Source organism: Trachemys scripta, chromosome 2, assembly GCF_013100865.1.
Source record: "Trachemys scripta elegans isolate TJP31775 chromosome 2, CAS_Tse_1.0, whole genome shotgun sequence".
NCBI classification, from domain to species: Eukaryota; Metazoa; Chordata; order Testudines; family Emydidae; genus Trachemys; species Trachemys scripta.
The window spans coordinates 126918792-126940367 of NC_048299.1; the positions used below are offsets into that span (position 1 = coordinate 126918792).

Sequence of the window (21576 nt, forward strand, 5' to 3'; positions counted from 1 at the left end):
TGGATAAGAGAATAGTTACCAAGTTAGAGAGGCAGGTATTCAAAGCTTAAGCCTTTTTCTTGTTCTTGACAAAAAGAATGATAAGGACTTTGGATTTATGAAAAAATACAGTTTTATTTAAAGGGACGCTATCAACTTAAAATTACACTTCTGTATGAAAGCTGTTTTTATTTACTATGGTTACAAGTAACACCAAGGTTACTGTAACTGAAAAAGATTAGAGAAAAATATTTTATTTTTTCCCAGTTTTGTTTACTGTATTCATTTGACATTTGTAATAGAGCTGGTTCAATATTTTCCTCTGCACAGTTAATACATTTCTCCTGTTTTTTTTGTGGTCTTTCACAGCGACTGGGGGGGAGAAATTTCTTTATATAAAAGAGGAAAGCATAATTGTAAAACCACAAATATTGGCAGGAGTCTTAAGAACAAGTGTAGTACCTGCAATAATTATTTTTTTAACTGACTAGTTTTTAAGGAGACACTGTCTTTCTAGAATAAAACATAAAGGGCCCTGATCCTGCAAGCAGCTGGGATTAACTTGATGCACGTGGGTAGTCTCATTGAACTCACATATGGCTGGGGACCAAAGATCTTATAACCATCTAAATTGTGAAGGGGTGGTTGGGCAAGGATGAATGATTATTAATAAAACTGCCTCTTAGATGGAAAATATGGTATAAATTATACTCCAATCCAGATGCTATCTAAATACAAATGGTCATAACAAGTGTGTGAATGAGTACCTCTAAAGCATCTCTCTTGTAACAACAATGTGGTGGCATGTTGTGTAGCACCATAGGCTTAACAAACTCTGCAAGAGAGATTCTGTGCACTTTCCAGTTTTGTTTCCCTCTGGCTGTGAAGATGACACCAAGAGCTGAAACATTATTTCATAGATAGATTTTAAGGTCAAAGGGGCCATTATGATAACCTAAGTTTGGCCTCCTGCATAGCACAGGCCATAGAATTACATCCACCCATTCTTTGGATTCATTTTTTGTTTTGTTATAGATATGCCCATACAATGCTCTGGGGACATACACATTAAAAATAATAACAAACCTTAGAAATTAATCAGTAAGCCTTTATGAACTCACCTTCTCCATGCAGTCTACCAGGAGTCATAAATATCACCTCTTCCATTCATATTTTCCCTTACCCACTCCCTTCTCAAAATCCCCAAACACCACCTGGGCCATTTTCTTGCTACTGCAACACAAGCCATTTGCCCCTCTTTAAACCTATTTATTTAATAAAGTAGAGTAGTAATTTTCTACTTTTCAATGGATTTGGATTTGTGTTGAATTTGGTTTTCTTGCATTATATTTGGGGATCCAAAGTCTTAAACCATTAATTCCAAAGATGTTGCAAGTTGTAGAGTGAAAATCATTTTCTGGCTGTGCCCTTCCTTCTCCTGCATACTCCACTGAAACCTTTCCATTTCCTTGTAACTGTACAGAACCATGCAGCTAATCCTGGCTAATTAAACAGGCAAGAAATTTAGACAGGGAAAACAAGTTCTACAATCATCTGAAAGAATACAAATGCATTATATCTGGAGAGGATGAAAGAGTCCAATTCTGTTCTCAGGTACCCTTGTTTAGGTCTGGATTCAGCAAGCTACTTATATGCACACCTAAAGCCTGGTCTACACTAGAAATTAGGTTGGCATAACTACATCACACAGGGCTGTGAAAAATCCACACCCCAGAGTGGCAAAGTTAAGCAGACCTAAGTCCCTGTATAGACTGTGCTAGGTTGTCGCAAGAATTCTTCAGTTGACCCTACTAACACCTCCTGGGGAAGAGGATTACCTATGCCGATGGCTGCAACAGTGCAACTGTGCCACTGTAGTGTTGTAAGTGTAGACATACCCTAACTGTAAGCAGATGATTAATCCCAAATAAATCAGTGGGACTACTCATGTTCTTATAGATAGGCACAATTAGGAACTTGCCAAATTGGAGCCTGAGGTCTGAAGTAATATATAGTCTTATTTATAGCACTTTGAATTCCTCCAGGGAAAGGTGATCTATAAGACACTGATTCAGCAAAGTACTTAAGCATATACTTAATTCTAAGCACCAGAATAATCCCATCCCCATTCAGGCAAAGTCTTGAGTCTAAAACACACACATAGTTTGTGCTTAGGTGCTTTGCTGAATCAGGACCTTATAGGATATGTTCATACTGCAGCTGGGAACAAGCCTCTCAACCCAGACAGAGAGGCTTAGAATAACAGAAGATTAGGGTTGGAAGAGAGCTCAGGAGATCATCTAGTCCAACCCTCTGCTCAAAGCAGGACCAACCCCAACTAAATCATACCAGCCAGGGCTTTGTCAAGTCAAGCCTTAAAAACCAATAAGGATGGAGATTCCACCACCTCCCTAAGTAACCCATTCCAGTGCTTCGTCACCCTCCTAGTGAAATAGCGTTTCCTAATATCCAACCTAGACCTCCCCCACTGCAACTTGAGACCATTGCTTCTTGTTCTGTCATCTGCCACCACTGAGAACAGCCAAGCTCCATCGTCTTTGGAACCCCCCTTCAGGTAGTTGAAGGCTGCTATCAAATCCCCCTTACTCTCCTCTTCTGCAGATTAAACAAGCCCAGTTCCCTCAGCCTCTCCTCGTAAGTCATGTGCCCGAGCCCTCTGATAATTTTCATTGCCCTCTGCTGGACTCTCTCCAATTAGTCCACAGGCTTTCTGTAGTGGGGGGCTCAAAGCTGGATGCAATACTCCACATGTGGCCTCACCAGTGCTGAATAGAGGGGAATAATCACTTCCCTCAATCTGCTGGCAATGCTCCTACAATGCAGCCCAATATGCCTTTAGCCTTTTTGGCAACAAGAGCACACTGCTGACTCATCCACTGTGATCCCCAAGTCCTTTTCTGCAGAACTGCTGCTTAGCCTGTCGGTCCCCAGCCTGTAGCAGTGCATAGGATTCTTCCGTCCTAAGTGCAGGATTCTGCACTTGTCCTTGTTGAACCTCATCAGATTTCTTTTGGCCCAATCCTCCAATTTGTCTAGGTCACTCTGGACCCTATCCCTAGCCTCCAGCATATCCCACCATCCAGATCATTAATAAAGATGTTGAACAAAACCAGTCCCAGGACCGACCCCTGGGGCACTTCGCTTGATACCGGCTGCCAACTAGACATTGAGCCGTTGATCACTACCCATTGAGCCCGACAATCTAGCCAGCTTTCTATCCACCTTATAGTCCATTCATCCAATCCATACTTTTTTAACTTGCTGGCAAGAATACTGTGGGAGACTGTATCAAAAGCTTTGCTAAAGTCAATATATATCATGTCCACTGCTTTCCCCATATCCACAGAGCCAGTTATCTCATCATAGAAGGCAATCAAGTTGGTCAGGCATGACTTGCCCTTGGTGAATCCATATTGACTGTTCTTGATCACCTCCCTTTCCTCCAAGTGCTTCAAAATGGTTTCCATGAGGACCTGCTCCATGATTTTTCCAGGGACTGAAATGAGGGTGACCGGTCTGTAGTTCCCTGAGTTCTCCTTCTTCCCTTTTTTAAAGATGGGCACTATATTTGCACTAAATATGGGCACCAATGCACTAAAAACAGCAGTGTGAACACTGAGGCTTGGGTTGGAGTTCAGGTTCTCAAGCCTAGGGATTTAAGTAGGGTTGACAGTCTGAGCTGCAGCCTAAGTGTATGAGTCTATGAGTCCACACTGTTATTTTTAGCATGCTAGCTTGAGCCCTGTTAGTATGAGTCTGCCTAGCCTGGTTGGGAGGCTCTCTCCCAGCTGCGCTCTAGACATGCCCATAAAGCACCTTTCATTTGAGGAAATCAGAGTGCTATAAATAAGAATTTTCTGGTACTTTTACATATTATCATTAATAAGGAGTTTGCTGACTTTGCATACTTGAGGTTAAAAACTCTTCATAAAGCTAAAGAAAAGGAGACAGATTCCACTGGTTGTTAGCAAGATCTATAGCACCACCAGCAACAGTATGAAAGCATATTCTCATGAGCACTGTTTTACAAAAATGATTTTGTCTTGCCCTCAAATGCATCTTGCTTGTTGCAGAGGTAGAAATCTATCAAGGGCCTGGGGAAAAACCAATAAAGGGAAAAACACACCACCATCACCAGCAAAATCTCTAATTTTATTTGTTATCCTTTTTTGCAGCAAAATATAAGAATGGTGCTGAGCACTGTGGTACCGTATATGTCTATATCAGTACACACACACATATACAAAGAACAACATGCTCATTACTCTGAAGGCTTAAACTATAGTCAAAGGCTGATGTCCTAATCAGACAGGTCAGGCCTACAACAGCCTCTCTCTTAAGGGATTTTCCATACACAGCTGGCAACAAAACAAACAACTTTCTTCCCTTCACTTGGGCAGCTGCCCAAGGGCTCCCCATACATGACTAACAGGAGGAAGCAGTGGTTGTACAATGAATAAATTGCCATAATCATGTAACTGTCTTTCTGGGAAACCTGAAGAGATGAATCAATCCTTTTAATGAAAGACTGAGCAGCGGAGATGGAATGAGAGAAAAGGGTAAGAAGGGTGTGGGAGGGGGAGTACATCTAGGCTTATAGCAGTTATGGACCTCGTTTCAGACAGAGAAAAATATTGTATTTTAACTGTCCTATAATTTATTTTTGAATCTCAAAAAATCATGGGACAGTTCCTTGGACCAATACAATCCTTTTAGGCTGCTCTGGCAAAACCTTCCCACCTGGGAATTACACATGTATGGAGGAATCCCAGGGTGGAGTACAGCTCGTATAGGGAGCTCTTCTGGTGAGGATGGTGGAGGGAGGAGGGTTTGGAGCAGTGCTGCACTGGGATAATTTTAGAGCACCTCTGTGGCTGTTTTAAATTTGTGGCAGGAGCTGAGCTGGCTACCAGCAGCCACAGAGATCAAGGGAGCACAAAGGTCTCTCTCCCTCACCAATGCCAAGTATGGGCCAGCGAGGGCTGAGGATCTGGGCCTATGGTTTTTGTGAGGCTTTAGACAGAAATTGTACTGACCCATCTGCTTTTCAGCTTTTATTTTTGTAAGAATTATTTCCAAAAAAATGGGTGAAATAATAAAATAATCCGTTTGGTGTTTGCAGGCTAAAAGTCTTGGGCCAAATCTTGAATTTCTTGTTCAGGCAAATCTCCGATTCAACTCAATAGAATTATTCCTGATTTATACTAGTATAAATTAAAACAGAGTTTGGGCCCAGAACCCTTTTCACTGCCCCATGTTTTGTGTTCTTGTTTCTATTTGGAATGTAGCACACGTTACACATTTATGCATTTCAATTTTTTCTTTTATTTAGGCCCCAATCTTGCTTCAATTTAAATCAAAAGCAAAATTCCTATGACTTCAGTGGAAGCAAGATCATGCCATTAGTTGCTTATTGGACACCTAGGCTGCCAGAACATTTGAATACCTCACATTCAATTTAAAATAATCAAATCCAAACAAATGAGTCATCCAAGGGGCTGATTCAATAACATTTTATGCAACTCACCTTCTGTGATGGTAATGATGATTTAAAAGCTTGAATATACAGGTTATATACATATATACATGATTTCCCTTGAAGCTCTTTTTTAAATACACCTCTACCCCGATATAACGCGACCTGATATAACACGAATTCGGATATAATGCGGTAAAGCAGCACTCCAGGGGGGGAGGGACTGCGCACTCTGGTGGAGCCAAGTAAGTTCGATATAAAGCGGTTTCACCTATAACGCGATAAGATTTTTTGGTTCCCGAGGACCGCGTTATATCGGGGTAGAGGTGTAATTATACAAAATTTCTGGTGGTAATTAGCAGACAAAGCCATTTTAAAAGAAAATTTTAAAGTGTCTTACCTCTGCTTTTATTTTATTGTCCCCAAAACAGAGATGCTGCAAGTAGGCTGCAGCATTGGACTGTACTGAAGGGAACTGATGCTGTAACATCTGTATAACTTCAGGAAGTTCTGGATCTCTCCATCCAAACTCTCTGTACACAAAGAAACAAGAGTATCCTCAGCAAACAGTGAATAAATATATTCAATGTGGCAATGATTCATCCACCAATACAATTAGAAATGTATAAATAAAAATCTGGGGTTTTTTTTTGTTATTATCAATGCCAGAAAGAACACGAACATAGAACTTCCCCCTTTTTTACTGCTACCACTCTAACACGTTATAGAAAGGTAGGTTTAATCTGAATTATTTATTCTCTCATCAAAGGCCCTTATAAGTTTTAACATAATCTAAATCCAATGCATTACAGGAAACTCTAATAAAGATGAAATAAATAAAGAAAAATAATTATACACACATGTGCACAAATGCGCACTTAATTAAAATTGGAAATGTTAGGCTTAAATGTTACTGACTGTAGGAAAGGTTCATTTAATTACTATAATCATTATGTGACAAAATTGATATTTAATACAGAAAACAACCATGTATTGTGTCTTTTGTTCACTGTATCCAGATATATGTAAACTAAAGCAAAACTAATGCACCAAAACCACACAGCTGATATCTTTTGCATCTTTGCAAATATATGCCTAATTGAAACTGACTCTGCAAATGTTTCTGAAATGAACCATCGTGATCCTGTAAGACGCTGAGCATCTTAGAGCCAAATGGTGATGGGATTTGAGGATTTCAGCTCATCTCAGCACGTGTTCAGCATCTTGCAGGACTGGGCTCTAAATGAATGTGTCAAATGAGGTACAACTATGTCTCTGCACTCAAGGGAATAGAGCCCATGAAAGCTGCCCTGATTTTGTGTCTCAGGAGTCAGATGTACATGCAGCATCTCCGAATGAAATGAAGAAATCTAACATGCCTTTAATTCTTAGGGCTGAATTTTGCCCTCATATAAACATCCACATTATCCGCTGATTTCAGCGGTATTTGTGCATGTGAAATGTAACAGTAGAACATGGCTCTCAAGCTGAAATTCATACAATATTGGCACAGAGCCTGAGTAAAATGGGCTTCGTGTGAGGGAATGGTGGAAAGGTTGAGGATAACCATATCTGCCCCCTGATCAGGACACAAGGTGTGGAGAAGTTGCATAGACCCTTTGTTGTAGCCACTCCAGCCACGGAGACTTAGGATTACAGGTCATGCATTATCATGGAACCACTGCTCCTCACTTGGTTTGCTGCCAAACAGTCCATCTGCCCTGGCCTACGAGGAGCAGTGCCCAGTTCTACCTTGTATAAAGGATTCAAAGACCCATATCATTCACTTCCTTCTTCCTAAATCATAGTGACTCTGCTGAACTGAGACCTACCATACAATGTTGGGTGAATTCACTCAGTTTGAGTAAAACTTTCAGTATACCTGCAGCCTGTCTTTAGCAAAATCAGACAGCTCACACTTACAGTACAAGTTCCCCCAAATGAACTGAAGCAATAACAATGCATACTACAAAACAAGATTGATTCTGCAAGAACAAGTAGTCTTTGTTGAAATTCTAGCATCACCTATTTCTCTTTTCTTTCATCTTCCTACTATTCCATCTCACACAGCATTTTCTGTCAGTCAGCCTGAGAAGTATCATTCTACGTCGCATCCTTACAAAGATCCAGGATGATAAATATATGACAAAATAAATATATTCAGAATTCTGTGCTTTATCAGTTCAGACTAAATAAGCCGTGTTTGATGTAAGTGATAAATTTTACATGAACTGTTTATTACAGAGAAAACATAAGGACACAACAACAAATCATAAGGTGGCTGTTCCAGGTTGGATTTAGACTGTGAAGAACTATCAAAGACCTTGTGTGATCCTGTGACACTGACAGGCCAAGTGCCAGGGAATGCCAGAGTCTTAGGAATTCATTTGTATGTGAATATCAAAGCAGTGCTCTGTGTTAGTGTGGGTTCAAACTAATTCACTTGTATGCCAATAGAGCTCAAAGGAGCTGTTGATTGTGTTGTCCTTGTCTATCTCCTACTATGGGTACCCGCATGGCCCCCCAGTATGCCAACATTTTTATGGCTGACTTAGAACAACACTTCCTCAGCTCTTGTCCCCTAGCGCCCCTCCTCTACTTGCACTACATTGATGACATCTTCATCATATGGACCCATGGAAAGGAGGCTCTTGAAAAATTCCACCTGGATCTCAACAATTTCCACCCCACCATCAACCTCAACCTGGACCAGTCCACACAAGAGATCCACTTCCTGGACACTACAGTGCAAATAAGTGATGGTCACATAAACACCATCCTATACCGGAAACCTACTGACCGCTATACTAACCTACATGCCTCCAGCTTCCATCCAGGACACATCACACGATCCATTGTCTACAGCCAATTCCTAACAACCAAATTTGCTCCAATCCCTCAGACAGAGACAAACACCTACAAGATCTTTATCAAGCATTCTTTAAAGTATAATACCCACCTGGAGAAGTGAGGAAACAGATTGACAGAGTGAGACGGGTACCCAGAAACAGGGCCGGCTTTAGCAAGAGCGGGGCCCGAGTCCTGGGGGCGGGGCTTGCAACCCCGCCCCCAGGAATCGAGCCGTGCCGCGGGAGGGGGGGGGGGGGGGGGGGGGCCCGGGCGGCGCTGGGGCGCGGGGGGGGGGGGGGGGACGGGGCCCGAGCGGCGCCGCGGGGACCGGGCCGGGCCAGAGCCGCTGGGGCCTGCGGGAATGGGCCGCGCCTCCACGGAGCCCTTCTCGCGCCCCCACCACCTCCACCCCAGCTTACCTTGTGCTGCTGGCCCGCCCCTGCTTCTTTTCAGACTTCCCGCGAATCAGAGCAGGGGAGGGGGCGGGGCGTTCAGGGGAGGGGAGGAGTGGCCGGGGAAGTGAGCTGGGGGCGGGGTGGACAGCTGCAGCGCGGGGCCCTCTTGGCGCGGGGCCCAATTCAGCCGAATCGGCTGAATCGGCCTAAAGCCGGCCCTGCCCAGAAATCACCTACTACAGGACAGGCCCAACAAGTTAAATAACAGAACACCACTGGCCATCATGTACAGCCCCCAGCTAAAACCTCTCCAGCGCATTATCAATCATCTACAACCTATCTTGGAAAACCATCCCTCACTCTCACAGACTTTGGGAGGCAGGTCAGTCCTCGCTTACAGACAACCCCCTCAACCTGAAGCAAATACCAGCAACTACACACCACACCACAGAAACACCAACCCAGGAACCAATCCTTGTAGCAAACCTCATTGCCTACTCTGTCCCCATATCTACTCTAGCAACACCATGAAAGGACCCAACCATATCAGCCACACCATCAAGGGCTCATTCACCGGCACGTCTCCTAATGTTATATATGCCATCATGTGCCAGCAATGCCCCTCTGCCATGTACATTGGCCAAACCAGACAGTCCCTACGTAAAAGAATAAATGGACACAAATCGGACATCAGGAATGGTAACATACAGAAGCCAGTAGGAGAACACTTCAATCTCCCTGGACATTCTATAACAGATTTAAAAGTAACTATTCTTGAACAAAAAAACTTTAGAAACAGACTTCAAAGAGAAACAGCAGAACTAAAATTCATTCGCAAATTTAACACCACTAATTTGGGCTTGAATAGGGACTGGGAGTAGTTGGCTCATTACAAAAGCAGCTTTGCCTCTCCTTGAATTGAAACCTCCTCATCAGGGCCGGCTCCAGGCACCAGCCCACCAAGCTTGTGCTTGGGGCGGAACCTGGAGGGGGGCGGCGCGGTGCTCCGGCTCCGGCCGCTGGGGAGAGTGGAGCCGCGGCGGGCTCTCCGCCCTCCACCCGGCGCTCTGGCCGCTGGGGAGAGCGGAGCCACGGCGGGCTCTCCGCCCTCCCCCCGGTGCTCTGGCCGCCGGGGAGAACGGAGCCTCGGCCGGGCTCTCTGCCCTCCTCCCGGGGCTCCGGTCGCCAGTGGAACCGCGGCAGGTTCGCCGCCCTCCCCCCGGCACTCTGGCCGGTGGGGGAGAGCGGCCTGCGGCCGGGCTCGGTGTCCTCCCCTGCCGCACTGGGGGGAAGGGGGAGGCGGTTGGCGGCGGGAGGCTTTTTTGCCTGGGGCGGCAAAAAAGCCAGAGCCGGCCTTGCTTCTCATCTATTATTAGGAGTGGACTACATCCACCCTGATCAAATTGGTCCTGTCAACACTGGTTCTCCACTTGTGAGGTAACTCTCGTCTCTTCATGTGTCATTATATAATGCCTGCATCTGTAACTTTCACTCCATACATCTGAAGAAGTGGATTTTTACCCACGAAAGCTTATGCCCAAGTAAATCTGTTAGTCTTTAAGGTGCCACTGGACTCCTTGTTGTTTTTGTGGATACAGACTAACACGGCTACCCCCGATACTTACCTCCTGTAGTCTGCTATTACATTATTTCTATGCTATGTATACCCTGTAATTAAATAACCCCTGATCCAAGGTGTGTTAATGTAAGATCCTAATCAGGTGTTAAAACTTCATGGAAACTAAAGAAGGATTGTTGTTTGCTCTTACTTTTCCTTTTACATTGTGTATACCCCTGTGACTAAACTCATCAAATGTGGATGGAATTTAGGAAATGCTAATTAAGGACTTAATGGCTGTAACAGGAAATTCTAATTTCAAAGCAAGGGTTCATGGATGAATACAGACACTTATCAGATTGCTTTCTGTGTGGAAAAGCTATAAATATGGATTCATGAACTGATATTACATTTCTGAACGGTTTGGATTTTAATAGGGTGGAATAACTAAACAAGAAAGCAGAGATCCACAGAGTTATTCTGGGTAACCCTGAAATACTTTTGTAGACTGGCAGATTACTACATCTCTGCTATCATTTGGATTTACAAACTTTGATTCACCTGTTAATGTATTTTAACTCCTTTCACTTCCCAATAACTCATTTATTTCTCTTAGCTAATAAACCTTTAGGTAGTCTACTAGAGAATTGGCTACCAGTGTAGTTTCTGGTGTAAGATCCAGAGTACCAATTGATTTGGGGTAAGTGACTGATCCTTTGGGATTCGGAGTAACCTGATGTGGTATGATTTTTGTTTTATATACCCTTTTATCACAAAAGTCCCATTTGTCTGGGTGAGAACACAAGCTTGGTGAAATCTAATTATAGAATATATCACCAGTGTGGGATGTCTACCCTGAGATTGGCACTCAGAGTTTTGAGCCACTCCAGACAGCGTGACAACTCCATAGCAAGTTTGACTTAAATTCTGTAGTTCTCCAATGCAGCAAAGTGGAGATTCTGTGACAGCTTGAGAAAGGGTTCAAAACTGAAGTTTTTTATTGAATTAAATATGAACATGAATAGCACAATCACTACAATACACCCGCTGATTTAATTTTATATTAAATTCAATTTATTTTTTGCTGCCTCTAAATTTTTAATGTTCAGTGTGTTGCAGTATTTGTACTGAAAATGCGTAAGTGTATTAGAATTATCAGGGGAAAGCTGAAATGTTTGGCAGTTCTTCAAGGGACAACTGGGACTTCAGGCACCTAAAAAGCTGTTGGAAGCAATTTGGCTTTGTGAGATAGCACAGTAGATGCCCACATGCTCAGGGTCTACTGATCATCATATTTGGGGTTGGGAAGGAATTTTTGCCCATGTCAGACTGGCTGAGATGCTGGAGAGGTTTCACCTTCCTCTGCAGCATGGGACTCCAGTCACTTGCAGGTTTAAACTAGTGTAAATTGTGATTTTCTGTAACTTGAAGTTTTTAAACCATGATTTGAGGACTTCAGTAACTCAGCCAGAGGTTAGGGGTCTATTTCAGGAGTGGGTGGGTGACGTTCTGTGGCCTGCATAGGGTTAGCAATGTGCAGGAGATCAGACTAGATGATCATGATGGTCCCTTTCTGACTTTAAAGTCTACGAGTCTATTAAATGCTCAGCAGTGAAATAGTTAACAATGTTGACCTTCAAATATACAACATAATATTTCAAAGTTGACACCAGAGCATGTTTCATGGTGTTGGAAGACTGATTTAAACTCACTTTGTGTTTGGAAAGTTTCCTTTGCAACCATAATGTAAATTGATGTGTCTGCATTGGTTTCTGTGAAGCAACACCAATTTACACTGACTGAAGATCTGCCCCCTCTGCAAATATTACAGCCAAAGAATGATGCAATATGTGGCCTCTGACTATGGCAGTGTATGCAAAAGGAGATGAAAAGCAATTTTGGTTAAGTATTGAATTTCTATTTGGCAAGCAGGTAGCACAAATCCATGAACAAATCACAGCTGAACATGGATGGCATTATAAGCTAACAGGTACTACAAGCACAGATTCTGATGTCACTTACACAGGTGTAACTCCATTAACCTCAGTGGACCAAATACACCTTCCAGAATATTTTGTTGCCAGGGAAAAGAATAAATAAGTTAAATAAGAATAAGCATGAATGTCTGAAAATCTTTCTGGTAAAGGATCAATAGTTATTCTCCTGATCTAGCAAAGCAAGATATAAGTTATGCTGTCCTGGTTCAGCACAAGACTGACACTGGGGGATATCAAACTATTAAACAGGCACCTTGCTATGAAGTGAGAATAGCGAGAAGAGGCTTTACAGGCTATTGATGAAATGCATCTGGGTACTGAACTTTCAATCCGTCCTTGAGACTCACACACAGTTGTGTTTAAGAAAAAAAAGATAGCAGCAGTAGACTTGGTGTAAATTATGCCAACTAAAGAATTCACTTTAAAGTTTAAAGGATACTTTGCCATGAAAAGATGGTGTAGTAAGTTCATTCTGGTTCTCTACACTGGGTCTCACACACAGGTATTGGTAGATTGGAGAGGATCCAAGAGACAGGAAGAAAATTGCTTTTACAGTAGACAAGGGGCTGTAGTAATTTAAAGTAATGGTCTTTAGCCAAACAACCTTCACCTGAAAATGCCCCAAGTCAGTGTCAGTAATTTCTCTCCCAACAGGAAATAACCCACTACAAAACTCCCTAAACTCCTTCTGCTTAGCAAAGCAGAAACAGTATTATATACAACAGGACACCAGTATGGCCTGAGAACCAGGTCAGACTTTCTTTCCTTCCTTTCCACAACCAAGGGGGAAGTGAAGCTCTTTGAAAATTCTCTGTTATAGTGTTGTCATTCTGTGGAAAACATTACTAAATTCTGATGTCCCGGTTTCAAAATTGAGGCAATCTGGAGAAGTTAACAGGGTCACTGATTTTTTTTTTTTAATATCAATCAGAATTCTTACATCTTACAGGCAAATCCCTCACATCATTACACAAAGCATTAAAAAATTCAAGAAAACTTTGATCTTTGTAATCATATCAGTTGGGAAAGGCAATTTAAACTACTGCCAGGTGACACCTTTGATCATTATGATACAAGCCTACCTCCTGTAACAAATTAAAGTCATGTGAATGTGAATGGATAAGAGAAGGGCTAATTAGAGTGAATTCTCATTACACTTCAATCTGAGTTGGTACTTGACTTCCTTAAATGGCTTTAAAATTCTCAGCCACAGTTTTTACGTGGACTACATCAGCACAAGATCACAGGTGAGAGCAAGGGTAGCTTATGGTACCTTCAGCTTCTTCTTTTCTTGATTTGTAACAAGTGCTCCTTGACTGCAGCTGAGACCTAGGTCCATATGTTGTTCTACTCGTATAGCTGATACTCAAAGTTTCTTGCTAATGCCTTTCCCCTCCCTAATTTCCTTTGCCCCTCCCTAAAAAACTGCTTAAAAATTCTTTCAATAATATCCAAAAGTAATGACTAAAGTATATTGTACTATATACTGATGAATACATTTGAGATCTGCTATAGCAATATATAACAAAACTAGAAGATGCTGGCCATTTCTGCAAGAGAAATCCAGCCTTTTCCCCTTGAGTTCTGTGCAAGAATTGGACACACTGCATGTAGGTAAAAAGCTTCTTTCATAAAATGTTATAGAGGTGTCTTTACACAACAGTGAAAGGGTTGAAGCTATTAAAATTGAGAAGAAAAAAATGCTTCAGCTCCTTACTAAAATTCTTTTATTCTGCAAAATCTCATAACCCCATTATTTAAGATTTATCCACTGAAGACAATCCTGGAAAGTCAACAGAAAAGACAATTTTTTTATTTTTTTTTTGCAGAATAAGTCATGACAAGTACCAACAGCTTCTGGTTTTCTCATGAACCATTTGAAAATTTGTAAGGGAATAGGAAAATATGTAAATCTAACCTTTACTATATGTATCTAACACTTAAACCACCAATATTTTGAGAAAAATAACACAGTGAATGCATATGTCATATTCCAAGTACTCAGAAATATAGTTAAAAATAAAATAACAGGCTGTGATTATTTTGCATGAGTACTTTATATTGACACCAAGCAAAATATTGTAAATGGAATTATAAACTAATCTTTTGTACAGAATCCTTGTTTAAACAGAGAATGGCAGAACTGCAGGCTATATTATCCCAGAAACCTACCAAGTCTTCAGAGTCCACAAATTTTGGAGAAGAACAATTTCTTGAATATGAAGCTCCAGCAGAGTAAGGACTACAGTATTATTATTACCAAAATGCAGAGGCCCAACTCTTCCAGGTTATCACTAGAATGGATGGAACCATTCATAAATTATTTTATGCATTTAGGCTCTTTTTTATCTTGTGGAATTTGCTATTTGAAATTACGACAATTTTTTGTACTTTTTAAACTATGTTTGATTTCCAACAGTTTCCTGTGTGCATTTCATATTCATTATTCCATCTGGGCTGGATAATTGCAGCTGATAAGTCACATGGCATTATTTCTGTTTCCCAATTGGGCAAGTGAACATTTACTTCCAAAGTGAATACTCAAGATTCAGGTTCTATCATCCATGTGCCAATAAAATGTGATCACCCACATGTCTGCAAAATTAGCACAAAGAGGGAGTGAGCGTGGCAAAAGTGATTTTACTTAAAAATTCTACTGGCTCATCACTGCCATTGTTGTACCCAGCTCTGCTGACAAACACTGGTATAGCAACAGACTGAGCATGGGAAGATTCACTTGAAATGTGGTTTCTGAAAATAAAATAAAAAGGGCACCGATATATATACAAGATGACCTGTGTTTAACAGAACAAACTTTCTTTAAAGATAGGAATGCTGTAATTAACTGACAATTAAATCATACTACTTATATTGTAGAAAAAATGATATTTTTAAAGATAGGAAGACAACTTTGGGTGAAATTTTTTTTGCACTGAACACAGAGACACGCCGTAAAACCACAAGTGGGAAAATGGCCCAGAAGCTGACCACCCCTATTCTGGCCTACCTTAAATATTATGGTGAAGTCACTGCAGTTTGCTTCTGACAGGAGCCATAAACAGGCATTAAGGAATGTGGTCTCTGTGTTCTGTGCTGGTCCACATATTTATTTCCCTGACCCAGTGCTGTGTTCTGTACAAAGCTCATATGTAAATTATTCCTTCTCATAGTAGAAAAGGAATGTATGAGGGGGCTGAGCTAGAGGTTAGCTTCAACCACTATACAGGCAGAAATGAATACAACTTTTGCAGTGGGTTGAGTGTTTGCTCATTTTTCTGTATTGATGTATTGGTGGGTGTGAAGTAATCACTTCTGATTTTTGGTAGTTTCTTGATTTTGGCCCACTTTCGCCAAATATATTTTCCTGCTGCTGCAAAGTCTGGTATACTTTCTGTCACTAGTATTGTTGAATGAAATGGAAATGACAATTCAAGATCAGAGGATACAAGATCAAAAGGAGCCCACTGAACACGAATCCTCATATGAGGATACCATATTATTTAAGACCCCGTGCTCATTCAAAGAGGAATATAAAGGAGTAAAAGGTGTGGCTCTGGTTACTCTTCTTCCTGAATTGCACAAGTCAGTCTAAGCTTTACTGCTCTGTGCCACATGCTGCATGTCATTAAAAAAAGAAAGCAAATAGGGGTGGATCCCTTCCCCAAATCCAGGATGTTTTGGCTACCCCAATCTTCTTGCAAATAGTGGGTACAGTTCAGCAGATCCTATGAGAAAGGGCAACAGTGGTGGAGGTCAGGAAGCTCTAATCTATTTCTATCAAAAACCCATGTACATGAAACTTGAGAGTGTCTTTTGTGTCACTTACTGTGAGGTGCTTGTGGGCAATGTCTAGTGACTATTCCACCTAAGAACAGGTATAAGTGATTTCCTAAACCCCTCATCTGGGCTATCACCACTATTAATACCTCATGAATATTCTGGAGGCAGAAGATAGGCTGAATAGTGACATTTTGTATTGACAGTGATGATCTCCATAGGCCAACTGAAGAAACTACCACTGACAGGGGCTAATTGGAATATGCAGATAAGCTTTTTATAAGTTCACAGATGTTGTTCTGATCTGTTCCTTTCTATGAAAAACATGGAACAGAGCTCTGAGCATCTTTCATCATTAGGGACAGGCTCTACTTTCCCTAGCTCTTGAGGTGTAGGGTCTCCATCAGAATGGCTTGATGTTTCTCATTCTCTCTTGGGACTGAAAAGAGGACGAAGAAGGCACTCTAAAGAGTATTCATGCTGCACTGTTCTCCCTCAATACAACTACTCTGAAGTCAGTTTGGAACCAAAAGTTTGAGAAGCATGATATCTTTCCTATATCTGGCCCAAGTGTAGTTATGTTGATTGAGAGGAAAGAGCGGTTGGACATGTTCCATGATTTGAGGGCTTCTCTATGTGACCCAAAACTCAGTCTTAACGCTGAATTAAGAAGATAACCTTCTCTGGTGTCTTTGCGGTATACAGAAACAAAAGGAGATCATATCATTATATGAGGGCCTGTACTCCTTCTTGGACTTTGCTGGGGGGAAGCAAAACACTTTAACATGTCTGTTTTATTAGCTATCATCTTATCAACTTTTTTCTTGAATAAGAATACCCCCTGACAATTCTGAAGCACAGAGGGTGGCTTTAGCTAGTTTTCCACACCTAGCCACTGAACTTGCTAGCATAGTTCTTGTTGTCAGATATGTGGAGTCTCAGAATCATTCCTCCAAGAACACAAAACATATGTTCTTTAGTATTGACTTGAATTTGTTGTTGGGAGGAGGCAGATAACTCCACCTCTATAAAGCCCCTGAGTAGTCACTTAAGATAGGTTTCACCATGGTCACATACAAAGGGCCAGAATTTTAAAAGTGTTCTGCACCAGCAGTGACCATTGAGGATATTTCACTTAGGTACCCAAATGGGAGCTGAACTCTTTTAAAAATCTGTCCCATAATATTTAATTAATCCTGTTAAATGGAATCTCATTTGTGTGACCTTAATCACATTGGACAGTGTCAGGGTTCCCTCCTCACTCTGAACTTTGGGTACAGATGTGGGGACCTATATAAAAGACCCCTTACGCTTATTTTTACCAGCTTAGGTTAAAACTTCCCCCCAAGGCATAAATCCTTTCCTAGTCCTTAGAAGGAATTGCTGCCATCACCAAGTGATTTAGCCAAAGATTTAGAAAAAGGTCCACTTGGAGTTCCTGTGTCCCCAAAATATTCCCCCAAACCTCTTCACCCCCTTTCATAGGGAGGCTTGAGAATAATATCCTCACCAATTGGTACAGTGTGAGCACAGACCAAACGCCTTAGGTTGTTGGACACTGAAAATCAATCAGGTTCTTAAAAGAAGAATTTTATTTTTTTTTAAAAAGTAAAAGAATCACACCTGCAAAAATCAGGATGGAAGGTACTTTTTACAGGGTAATAAAAAGATTTAAAACACAGAGGATTCCCCTCTAGGATCAGCTTTAAAGTTATTAAAAAAAAACACAACAGGAATAAAACTCACTCTTAGTATAGGGAAAATTCAAAAGAAAAATAATCTAACGCATTTCCTTGTCTTTACTTACAATTTTTATAATCTTAGATGCTCATTTCAGGTAGGCTTTTAGGAGATTTTTTTCTGCCTGGTCCCTCTCCCATCCAGAGAGAGAGGACAAACAAAGAGCACAAACAAAACCTCCCCCTCCAGATTTGAAAGTATCTTTTTTTTTTATTGGTCCTTTTGGTCAGGTGCCAACCAGGTTACTTAAGCTTCTTAATCCCTTACAGGTAAAGGAGGGATTTTATGCTACCCTTAGCTGTATGTTTATGACAGACAGAAAGTTTAAAAACTGACACTTATTAATTATTAACAAGTGCTTTCACTGATACTGTAAGATTCACAGTGCTATGTTTTACATGTGAGTACATTAAAAATGGGCACGTACTATTTTAACTTACAAAGTTCTACAGTCTCCTCTGCTCTATTTTGCAATTATATGAGGTAGCATGGCTTCAGTTCTAGTGACTGTTACTAGTACCCACAATGTAATGGTCTTCAACACCTAAGAGATCTAAAATATTGTAAATGTATTGTAGGCCCCAGTGAATAATACACAATCCTATCCACTGTACAATTTAGCACATAAGCCAGGTTTAAGAAACCACTTTGGCATGAATTGTGAACTACTGTATTCTGAAAATGCAGACAGTTGGGACTTCGAATCCAAACATATTTGACCCTATCATCTAAAATTACATGTATGTTATGGAATATGTCAGTGAAGGTGACAAATGATCAATTCAATAAGAACACTTTACTTATTTTACAGGACTTTGTATAAGGGAGAAAGTAAATAAGGAAGTGTTATTTACTTCTTCTCATAACACAAGAATCAAATGAAATTAATAGGCAGCAGGATTAAAACAAACAAAAGCAAGTATTTTTTATACAACGCACAAACAACCTGTGGAACTCCTTGCCAGAGGATGTTGTGAAGGCCAAGACTATGACGGGGTTAAAAAAAGAACTAGGTAAGTTCATGGAGGATAGATCCATCAACAGCTACTAGCCAGGATGGGCAGGGATGGTGTCCATAGCCTCTGTTTGCCAGAAGCTGGGAATGGGTGATAGAGGATGGATCACTTGATAACCTGTTCTGTTCATTCCCCCTGGGGCACTTGGCACTGGCCACTGTCGGAAGACAAGATACTGTGTTAGATGGACCTTTGGTCTGACCCAGGATGGCCGTTCTTATGTAAGGGACTGGGATGTAGGCAGTCTGGCCTAGCAGCCATAGCTGGGCTGGAATCCACACATCAGGGATGGTAATCAGTGAGCAGGGGTCGGTGGAATTGCTAGAGCTGAGTTAAGTAAGCAAGAGTCAGGGTCCAAGTCAGGCCAGGGTTGGAAACCAGAGATCACAGACAGAACCAAGCTTGAGTCAGGAGGCAAGAATCAGAGGCAGAGTCAGGCTGGGATTGGAGGCCAGGGATCAGGAAAGGTCTGGAGTCATAGCAGGCCCAAAGTCTGTGGTGTTACCCAGATAACTTCCTGGGGAACCCTCCAGGGTTAAATAGGGTGTTTGGCCAATCAGAGGTCTGCAGGCCAATCAGAGGTCACTCTGGCTCCCTTGTGCAGTACTTCCTGAGGTGCCTAGTCTCCACAGTTCTCCCTGGCTGCAGCGCTGTATGGCTTCGTAGTGGCACCGATGAAACGTCAGCATCCCAAGCTTTGAAAGCCAGGTTCTAATCCCTGAATCCTTACACTTTGTCTAAGTAATGTCAGAGTAAGGACCTTCAGTATTTAAGCCATAAGAACATTTGGAAAGGAAATCAATAGATTATCCTTTACTTCACTAAATGTTATCTTAAACTGATTGACTGTCACTCCCTAAAATACATGTCTCAATGTAGATATGACGACCAAATATATTAAGACCAGAAGTTTCAACACTCTGCATTTTCAGAATGCCTTATTATTCTTGATACAGTTGGTCGTAAGGGCTGATTTACATGCCAACTTGTACAGTGGGAAGAATTGTTGTGTATTATTGATGGGGCCTACACTAAGTTTCAAAATAATGCATGAGTTCAGAAAGGCAATAATTTGAATACAATGGGAGTTTTGCATGAATAAGGTTCTCGAGATGAATAAGGAGGAGTCCAGTGGCACCTTAAAGACTAACAGATCTGTTAGTCTTTAAGGTGCCACGAGACTCCTTGTTGTTTTTGTGGATACAGACTAACACGGCTACCCCCTGATACTTTACGCCCTCAAGATGTGAATTTATATTCTTCATACATTGATCAGATTTGAGACAAAGTTTAAATCTGTCTAGTTACATTTCACATTTAAACATAAATTGATATTATGTGTGAGAATTAGGTTTTTCTGTGAGTAGATGAATTCAAGTTTTGGGATACCCTGTTCCCTACTGATTTGGCCCTAGCAGCACAGTGACCACCATTTTAAATAGATATATTAAGTATGGATCAGTATTTTCGGGGGAGGGTAAAATCTTTATATAAGATGAACAAAAGACTAAAAGCTCAGTTCAGCAGACAACCTGTATTTTTTGCTGTCTACTATTCCATGGGTTATCAGTTATTCATTATTCACAGTTTTATGCAGTGATACCTATTTGGGAAAAAATAACAACCACCCAACTATGTGAGCGCTGATTGCAAAGATGCTAGATCATATAGTAATTTTAAAAAAAAAACCTCTCTCTCTAGTTGGTGTAATATGGACACATCTCAAATTCCAGTTTTACACCAAATTTGAGAAGCAGGTGCGATAGCTGCATATACTATACATCCATTGGTCAAAGTAAATTTCTAGGGAGTTTGAATTCCTATTTCTCAGTTACATTATTAGAGCAGAACATTCACATCTGATCAAGCAGTTGGCATAGACAAGCACTGACACCCATAGTTATTCCAGTCCCAGAAACATCCCCTACGGGCAGTGTTGTAGAGATGCCTGCTGTAGGCAACCATATGTTTAACAAAGAGTAGAACACCACCAAGTATATACCACAGAAAGAGAAAACATTTCTCATTATGTTTAGATATCAATATCAGAGCCGTAGCCAGGGAAAGGCAAGCGGGGCAGCCCGCAGAGAACAAAGCTGTGGGGGCAAAAAAAATAGGGCAGCATGGGGGAGCACCTGGAGTCACATGCCCCCCCTCCCCAATTTCTGCCTTCCATTTAACATAGAGGTTTTCAAGCTGTGGGGTGCGCCCCATAGTTTGAAAACCGTCACTTCCTGCCAGGAGCTAGTGGGAGCCAACCAGCCTGCTCAGGCCCTGACTCTACGCACTGTGGGAGCCGGGGTGCTGGCTGGCTGCTTTCTTGCACCATGTCTGACAGATGTATTTATTACATTGCATCATCGTTCTTGCATCATGTCTGATAGGAAAGTTGTAGGAATTTGTTTCTGGTGCACTGGGAACAGAAATAACACAGGTAGCTCAGGATCAAACAACATACACACAAAAAGAGAAATAATCAAAGCTGAATGAAGATCAAAGAATGGATTTTCCCCAATGTTATGAAAGATAATGCAAGGGAGATATTTACTGTGATTAAAACAACAAGGAGTCTGGTGGCACCTTAAAGACTAACAGATTTGTAGATACAGACTAACACGGCTACCCCCTGATACTGTGATTAAAAATACTTGAGGGGAAAATACCAGCAATATGGAATCCCTGTGTAAGGACTTTACCTCAGTAAATTCAAAAGGATGTCAGCAAGGTGCAAAATTAGCCTAGATTAAAAAAACAATCAACCAAATAG

General features: G+C 41.4%; 1 protein-coding gene across 4 annotated transcripts in view; it reads right to left on the reverse strand.

Moving 5' to 3' along the window:
* Positions 1 to 21576, reverse strand: part of CTNND2 (catenin delta 2) — a 1151766-nt gene that overhangs the window by 267517 nt on the left and 862673 nt on the right. For all 4 annotated transcript variants that reach the window (XM_034761543.1, XM_034761542.1, XM_034761544.1 and 1 more), the window contains one exon: positions 5877 to 6009. In XM_034761543.1, the coding sequence (XP_034617434.1) occupies positions 5877 to 6009 (133 nt within the window). The remainder of the gene's footprint in view (positions 1 to 5876; positions 6010 to 21576) is intronic.